The 8,829-nt window shown below is 54.3% G+C and overlaps 1 protein-coding gene across 1 annotated transcript; it reads left to right on the top strand.

The window, feature by feature from the left end:
* The first annotated feature begins 281 nt into the window (after positions 1-281).
* Positions 282-8,446, top strand: LOC124479859 (probable ATP-dependent RNA helicase DDX17). The gene is made up of 14 exons (XM_047038792.1): positions 282-370; positions 657-754; positions 858-1,002; positions 1,170-1,266; positions 1,465-1,598; positions 1,785-1,850; positions 2,302-2,443; positions 2,559-2,719; positions 2,893-3,065; positions 3,230-3,340; positions 3,492-3,553; positions 3,792-3,851; positions 7,102-7,344; positions 7,932-8,446. The coding sequence occupies exons 2-14, from the start codon at positions 699-701 to the stop codon at positions 8,408-8,410; spliced, it is 1,929 nt and encodes a 642-aa protein (XP_046894748.1). The 5' UTR covers positions 282-370; positions 657-698; the 3' UTR covers positions 8,411-8,446.
* Positions 8,447-8,829: the final 383 nt, after the last annotated feature.

The following is an 8,829-nucleotide window of genomic DNA, read 5'->3' as shown; positions in this document are numbered from 1 at the left end:
TAGTAGGTAGACTTGTACCTGTAGCATAGTTAGACCACATATTTAAGTTTTAATGCAGGCACCTTCCTGCCAAAGTAAATTCCTCGTCTGTGCAAACTTCCATGGCGAATAAAACCCTTTCTGATTCAGATTCTGATTACTATTCGTGCATTGCTTTGGCGTTCTAAAACATTCCAGAGTACGCGTTGTCTACTACTGGCTCGCTTTGACTCTTTGGCCAGCCAATCAGGTCGCTGTTTGGTTGGTCACCAGGCCAGCACGCCAATCATTACAGTCGAAAAGCAGGAAGCCGTCTTCACGTAAAAAAAAAAAAGAAAGAAGCAGACGAAATCAACAATAACAAAACAGCCCTTCACAGCATCGAACTTTGGTTAGTATCTCAGTATTAGTAGTTGTAGTCGTAATGCTTCTTCATTAACTAAGTAATCAAAACAGTTTTGTGTGCATTTTATTTTTCTTTAACGTTAGCACTGTAGCTAACTGTTGTTTATCCTTATATTAGCAGAAATGGCACTGGTACGCTTGTATTAGTAAGCGCCACGTTAGCAATGCATCTACTCTAGCTAGTAACTCTTATCACTGTAGGCAAGTGTTTGCACAACAGGTGCAACTCGTGGCAAACGTTAGATTGATTAAACAATTACTTTTGTGTGCAGTTTTCGTAAACGAGGTGTTTGCTAATCCAACCGTCAGCTAAAATGAGAGGAGGCTCATCGTACGGTGACAGGGACCGCGACCGGGGTCGCGATAGGGGGTAGGTCAAGACAGTTAACCAATAATAAAAAATATGTTTTGTATTCCCCAAAAATATGTCATTATGGTTGATTGTATTCTCTTATGTGTTTTATTTTGTTTAGAAGTCCCCGTTTCGGGTCGAGCAGGGGTGGTACGTTTGGGAACCCCGGAGAGCGTTTACGCAAAAAGAAATGGGATCTGGACCAACTTCCTAAGTTCGAGAAGAATTTTTACAAAGAACACCCAGATGTGCAGCGCATTAGCCAGGTCTCTCCTTCTCTCTCTCTCTCTCTCTCTCTCTCTCTCTGACTCTCTCTCACTCTCACTCTCTCTCTCTCACACACACACACACACACACACACTCCCAAATCTTAAACTTTCCTACATGATGAAAAGTGAAATGTTTCATAACCCCGTGCGTTTGTGTGTTCCAGTATGACCTAGAGGAGTTCCGCAGGAAGAAGGAGATCACCATCCGAGGTTCAGGCTGCCCTAAGCCTGTCACCAGCTTCTCTCAGGCCCACTTCCCACGTGAGAACACACACACACACACACTGGCTTGATTTGTTTATAAGATGAACATCCATTACACCTGCAAGATCCTGCAGGTGATCTAATCCTAGCATACCCTACATCTCCAAGCACAGCTGCCCCTAACCTCTCCTGCCGCTCCCCCCTCCTGCCCCTCCCCCCCCTCCTGCCCCTCCCCCCCTCCCCGCCCGGCTCCAGAGTACGTCATGGACGTGCTGATGCAGCAGAACTTCAAGGAGCCCACAGCCATCCAGGCTCAGGGGTTCCCTCTGGCGCTGAGTGGCAGGGACATGGTGGGCATCGCCCAGACCGGCTCAGGGAAAACCCTGTCGGTAAGATGCTCCACCATCCTCCCTGTCTCCGTTACAACCTCTGTCTTTATCGCCAATATCGTCATGGTTATCTGAGCATGCAGGTCCCTTCAAGCAGAAGTGGACTAGGAGTCCAGGTTGTGTTTTAAGCCTAGACTAACATGTTTCCTACAAACTGCAGTTCCTGTTCTATGTTGTTGTTGTCAGTATCTCCTGCCGGCCCTTGTCCACATCAGCCACCAGCCCTACCTGGAGAGGGGACACGGGCCCATCGTGAGTCCCAACACAATAATACATCACAAACAAGTCTGCTGATAATCCTACACACTGATCCTTCAGCTGTCCCTAAAACTTACCTTTACTTCTTATTAGTTTCTGGGTATTTTAAAGTGAGTGTTAATATTCATATTTTTTTCAAATGAAGAACATTTTAAAGGATTCAAGGATCTATCAAGGAATCTATCAAGGATCTATCAAGGATCTATCAAGGATCTATCAAGGATCTATCAAGGATCTATCAAGGAATCGCTATGTATAAGCTGGGGCTGTTTTAACGTCTGTCTGTCTGTGTCTGTCTGTGTCTGTCTGTGTCTGTCTGTGTCTGTCTGTGTCTGTCTGTCTGTGTCTGTCTGTCTGTCTGTATGTCTGTCTGTCTGTCTGTCTGTCTGTCTGTCTGTCTGTCTGTCTGTCTGTCTGTCTGTATGTCTGTGTGTCTGTGTGTTAGTGCCTGGTCCTGGCCCCCACCAGAGAGCTTGCCCAGCAGGTACAGCAGGTTGCCCATGACTACGGAAGGTCGTCTCGCATCAAGAGCACCTGTGTGTATGGAGGTGCTCCCAAGGGGCCCCAGATCAGAGACCTGGAGAGAGGTGAGACCGGCCAGGAGACCGGCAGTCACTGCTTTCTTTTCTGCCTTCCCTAGTCTTCATTGGCCCCTAGCAGGCTGGCTAGGCACCCCACTGAACTGCTCTTCCTGTCCCTCAGGTGTGGAGATCTGCATCGCCACGCCTGGTCGTCTCATCGACTTCCTGGAGGCGGGGAAGACCAACCTGCGGCGCTGCACCTACCTGGTCCTGGACGAGGCCGACAGGATGCTGGACATGGGCTTTGAGCCCCAGATCCGCAAGATCGTCAACCAGATCAGGGTGAGAGGGCAGGGGCAGGGACTGGGTCCAGGGCTGGGGCAGGGGCTGGGTCCAGCAGCCTGATACCAGTTCATTAAGTAACCTCCCCTCTCTCTCTCTGCCTCCCCTCTCTCCCTCTGCCTCCCCTCTCTCCCCCTGCCTCCCCTCTCTCCCTCTGCCTCTCCTCCCCTCAGCCTGACCGGCAGACCCTGATGTGGAGCGCCACCTGGCCCAAGGAGGTGCGCCAGCTGGCCGAGGACTTCCTGCGGGACTACGTCCAGATCAACGTGGGCGCCCTGGAGCTCAGCGCCAACCACAACATCCTGCAGATAGTGGACGTGTGCATGGAGAACGAGAAGGACAACAAGTAAGAGAGAGAGAGAGAGAGAGACACTGGACTGGATTCTTTCTGACATCATTGAACCACTAGTGTTCATCATGTTCTTTCTACCTTCTCTCCTCCCCCCTCATCTCTTTTCCCCTCTGTCTCTCCTCTCCCCCGGGGTCTGCCCTCCCTCCCTCCCTCCCCAGACTGCTCCAGCTGATGGAGGAGATCATGGCTGAGAAGGAGAACAAGACCATCATCTTTGTGGAGACCAAGAAGCGCTGTGATGACCTGACCCGCAGGATGAGACGGGATGGGTGAGCTCTCTCCCTTCACATCCCCCATTCTCCACCCCTCTGTTTCTCCACCCCTCTCTCTCTCACACACACACATCTCCATCTCTCTCTTTCTTTGTCCCTCACACCTCCCTCAACATACACACTGAAAATGTGTTACTTCTGCCCTCAGGTGGCCAGCTATGTGTATCCATGGTGACAAGAGCCAGCCTGAGAGAGACTGGGTGCTGACTGGTGAGAGAGACCCCCTGGTGATGGAGGAAGTCTGTTCTGCCTCTATTCTGCCTCGGAACAGGCCTGCTGTAACACCCTCCAAAACACACACACACACACACACTACTCTCTCTTTCTGTGTACTCTAGCTCTGGTTACTCTAACTGTTTCCCCTGCATGTAAACCCCTCTGTTTATCCTGCTCCTTGTGACCTCTGTTCTGTCTGACCTCTGACCTCTGCCCCCTGTGGTGTGTCCAGAGTTCCGGAGTGGCAAGGCTCCCATCCTCATCGCTACTGACGTGGCCTCGCGTGGTCTAGGTAAGGTACACACACACACACACACAGTACAGTACAGACAGTACAGTCCACTCTCTGGTGCCTGCAGCTCTGGGGCTTGCAGCTCTGGGGCCTGCAGCTCTGGGGCCTGCAGCCGGCCGCAGGTCCGCAGGCAGCCTGGCCTTCAGAGCAGGTAGCAGGGCAGTGATGTGTAGCCTATCTGAACGTATCCTAACTGGATGGTGGTTGGTGATGCAGCCTCCCTTAACCACATCTGGAATTTTCTTTGACCTAATTTGTTTTTTTCTGTGTTTTTATTTTTGTTTCCATTTTTTGTTTTGGTTTCCACATTTCTCTTCCGGCAACTAGAAGCACACAGGCCCTCGGGAGCCTGCTGCTGGACCCAGGCATGACTAAACGAAGCCTGAGTTGATGACAGAAACTCGGGGGAGAGAGACGGCCTGATTAATCAATCCCAGAAAAGGGCCAACTCTCCAAACCCAGACCAGAGCCCTCAGTAAGCTCCTCCCCCCCGTCCACGAGCCCGGTTGCCTGGGAAACGGGCGGATGGGGGTGGCGGCGAGGGGTGCTGCTGGGATTCCAAATTTGCCCCTGGGCTGGGAGGGTCAAGCGGGGCGGGGCACGGAGGGGGCGGGGCACGGAGGGGGCGGGGCCTGTGACAGTAACGCACCACTCTCACAACCTAACAGTTAACTCAAGGCACTCCAGAGACTTGGCGATGGATGACCCCCCCTGTCCCCCCCCCCCTCTGTCCCCCCCCCTGTCCCCCCCCCCCTCTGTCCCCCCCCACCATGGCCACCATACGGGACCCCCACCATGACAGCACCTGCATACATTCCAATCAATGGCCAGTTTCCTACAGCAACATTCTGTGGGCAGACTTGGATCAGGTGTGTCAGCCCCTGTAGCCCTCCTCCCCGTCAGTGCGGCCCCTGGTGGCCAGGAGTGGTGGTGCGTTACCAGAAGACAGCCCAACCCGGAGGCAGGCAGGCGGGCGGGCCAGGCTCCCCTCTGACCTCTGACCCTGCCCTGCAGCCCACCCATCTCCCTGGAGCCCCCCCCCCCCCCCCCCCTCTGCAGGCGTCGTCATGTCTGGTCCTGGCTGGCAGGAGTCCTGGAGGAGCCTCCGGTCCTCCTCTCTCTCTTTACTCCCTCCCTATCTCCCTACCTCTCTCTCTCTTTACCTCCCTCCCTATCTCCCTACCTCTCTCTCTCTTTACCTCCCTCCCTACCTCCCTACCTCTCTCTCTCTTTACCTCCCTACCTCTCTCTCTCTTTACCTCCCTCCCTACCTCCCTACCTCTCTCTCTCTTTACCTCCCTACCTCTCTCTCTCCCTACCTCTCTCTCTTTACCTTCCTCACTCTCTCCCTACGTCCCTACCTCTCTCTCTTTACCTCCCTCCCTCACTCTCTCCCTACCTCTCTCTCTCTTTACCTCCCTCACTCTCTCCCTACCTCCCTACCTCTCTCTCTCTTTACCTCCCTACCTCTCTCTCTCTTTACCTCCCTCCCTACCTCCCTACCTCTCTCTCTCTTTACCTCCCTACCTCTCTCTCTCCCTACCTCTCTCTCTTTACCTTCCTCACTCTCTCCCTACGTCCCTACCTCTCTCTCTTTACCTCCCTCCCTCACTCTCTCCCTACCTCTCTCTCTCTTTACCTCCCTCACTCTCTCCCTACGTCCCTACCTCTCTCTCTTTACCTCCCTCCCTCACTCTCTCCCTATCTCTCTCTCTACCTCTCTTACCCAACCTGTTTCCTTAACTCCTGACCTCTGTCCCAGTTGGCCCTGGTGTGTGTGTGTGTGTGTGTGTGCGCACGCGTGTGTGTTTAAGTGAAAGTGTGTGTGCTTCGTGTACAGATGACCCCTGACCTTATGAAGGATCCCATCCCATGATCCTCCACTCAACCAGCCCCCCAGTCAGGGCCCAGCCCCGCTCCCAGACACACGGGATCAACCCCCTCCCCAACACAACCTCCTCCTCAGCCTACACCCTAGGTGTTCAGGCTCCCCCTACTGTCTGTTTCTTGTTACTGCAACTCCTGGGCTCGTGGACTCTCTGCTGGCCTCCAGGAAGGATTTGGAAGGAATGTCTCCTCCTTGGGTCTCTTCCATCCGTCTCCTCCGACATGCACCCCTTCAAAAGACCTTCGAAAACCCAATTGTTAACGTCCAGCTCTGACCCTAAGCCCACTCCACCTCCAGCTGTTTACAGCCGGTCCGTAGAACAGGCCTGACTGTGTCGCAAGAACAAGCCGTCTGTTTGACACTGCTTTGGAAGTCATTTCAAAACACCCGATAGCCAAGCAGCAGTCGAGTGTACTTAACCATGACCCCTGACCCCATCAGAACCAGCATCTCCCAGGAAGCAGAGAGACTTGAAGAGGCAGACTCTGGTGTCAGGTCCAGTGCAGCGTGGGCAGTCTGGTGTCAGGTCCAGTCCAGCCTGAGGCCTGCTCGTGGATCCGGGATGTCCTGGGCACTGGGAGGGCTGTGTGGAGTGGTGAGGGGGGAGGAACCAGTGTAGTCCTCAGTCCAACCCTTCCTACCCCTGCAGACCTCCCAGGACTGGGCCGGGGCGGGGGGGCAGACAAAGCTAACCTTGTAAGTAATTTCTAAATCTCTTGACAGGGTAAGTACCCCCGTTTCCCAACCCCCCCCCCTCCTCTTCTCTGTTTCACATCACCGATCTACACGAACAAGGAGACTGGTTTTAAACCCACAGCAGTGTCTTCAGAGCCCTACGTCCACTGTAATGAGAAACAGACTCTTCTTTCTTTCCTTAAAAAAAAACAAAAGGATATTTATAAATTTGCCCTAATTTGAACCCCTCAAAAACAACGATTGCCCTTCACTTCACTGTTGTGTGACGTGAGTGCTTCAGAGGGGTGACACCACCTCCCCCCTCATGACTCAGTCAGGGAGATGTCAGCAGCTTTGCTTTGACCTAGCCCCTGGAAGTCTCTCAGAAAGACGATATGCCTGGTGCTGTGCTCAGTATAGATTGTCTGGTGTATTTTTAGGCAGGTAAGTGACTGGTTTCTAGACGGGTATCTTACAGGTATTGTCTGTCCTCAAATCTGTTTTTAAACTTTGTCTGAAATGCAGATCATATTTGATCCTCCTCCCTTCAGCCTGACCTTGCCTTGAGAAAGTATGAAACAAACACCTCGGTGTTACAGACCATCACATCAGCAAGCTAACATCTCTCTCTTTCTCTCTTCCCTCCTATCAATTAACCATCTGCCCTCCCCCCCGCGACACCCAAAGACGTGGATGACGTGAAGTTTGTCATCAACTACGACTACCCCAACTCCTCTGAGGACTACATCCACCGCATCGGGCGCACGGCGCGCAGCACTAACAAGGGCACGGCCTACACCTTCTTCACCCCGGGGAACCTGCGGCAGGCACGCCAGCTGCTCCGAGTCCTGGAGGAGGCCCGCCAGGACATCAACCCCAAGCTGCTGCAGCTGGTCAACACCGGCCGTGGGGGAGGAAGTGGAGGAGGAGGTGAGGGAGGGAGAGAGGGGGAGCTACTGTGAAGGGAGAGGGGGGGGGGGAGAGGGGGAGGAAGTGGAGGAGGTGAGGGAGGGAGAGAGGGGGGGGGGGAGAGGGGGAGGAAGTGGAGGAGGTGAGGGAGGGAGAGAGGGGGAGCTACTGTGAAGGAAGAGGGGGAGGGGGAGAGAGGGGGAGGAAGTGGAGGAGGAGGAGGAGGAGGTGAGGGAGAGAGGGGGAGCTACTGTGAAGAGAGAGGGGGAGGGGGAGAGAGGGGGAGGAAGGGGAGGGGGAGAGAGGGGGAGGAAGTGGAGGAGGAGGAGGTGAGGGAGGGAGAGAGGGGGAGCTACTGTGAAGAGAGAGGGGGAGGTACTGTGAAGGGAGAGGGGGGGGGGGGAGGTGAGGGAGAGGGGGGTGGGGTTGAAGGGTGATGTGAGCTGTGATGGTTCATGTGACTCTACAGAAGGCTGACTGGATGGTTTATATGGGCACACGTGGCTTCCTCTCTATCCTCTCTCTCTCTCCATCTCCCGTCCTCCCTCATCACTCTCTCCCTCGTTATCTCACTCTCCCTCAAACTCTCCCCTTCTCCTGGTTCCTAGGTAGCAGGTCCCGTTTCCGTGGCGCCAGCTCCAGTTCCAACAACCCCAACCTGATGTACCAGGACGAGTGTGACCGGCGCATGAAGAGCACTGGGGGAGGTGGCAGTGGCAAAGACAGCCGGGGGGACGGCCGGGGGGACGGCCGGGGGGAGGGCCGGGGGGGGAGCAGAGGGGACAGCAGGGGCAATCGCGATGCAGACCGCTCCTCCTCCTCTTACCGGGAGCGCAGCTCCAAAGATGGGCGTGGCAGCTACAGCTCCTCCTCCACCTCAGGCTCCTCCTCCTCCTATGAGCCGTACCAGAGCAGCAGCACTCAGTACAGCTCCTCTAGGGGGGGCTCTGGGGGTCAGGCTCCTCCCCCGCCCGGCCCCCAGCCCCTCATGGCTCAGCAGTTCACCCCTGCCCAACCCATGATGGGGCTCATGGGACACGCCCCCTTTCAGTTCGCCCCCCCTCCCCCGGCCCCAGGACGCAAGTAGAGATTCACACACACACACACACACACCACCACACACTCACACACACACACACACTGCCTCACCCACACACCACCACACACACCAACACACACCACCACACACACACACACCCACACACCACCACACACATACACCGCCTCACACACGCACACTTGCGTGAAGACACATAAAACTGCAACAGGTAACAAATAAATTCAATTGTGAAATAGCGCCTCCAATCAGCTCACACAACGTTTATATAGGGGACCCCACACCGCCTTTTTTACTGAAAATATCTTACCTACTCCACCTTTTAAGATAAACCTGTTCATTTACACATACACAGCTCACATGTCTATAGTCTCCATATCTACCGACATGCCTGTCTTGAAGCAGGAGTCATTGACACTTCTTTATCTTGGCAATTAACACCTATTCTG

The sequence above is a fragment of the Hypomesus transpacificus genome, chromosome 17, assembly GCF_021917145.1.
Source record: "Hypomesus transpacificus isolate Combined female chromosome 17, fHypTra1, whole genome shotgun sequence".
Taxonomy (NCBI): Eukaryota; Metazoa; Chordata; class Actinopteri; order Osmeriformes; family Osmeridae; genus Hypomesus; species Hypomesus transpacificus.
This window is presented reverse-complemented; position numbering and strand designations above follow the sequence as displayed.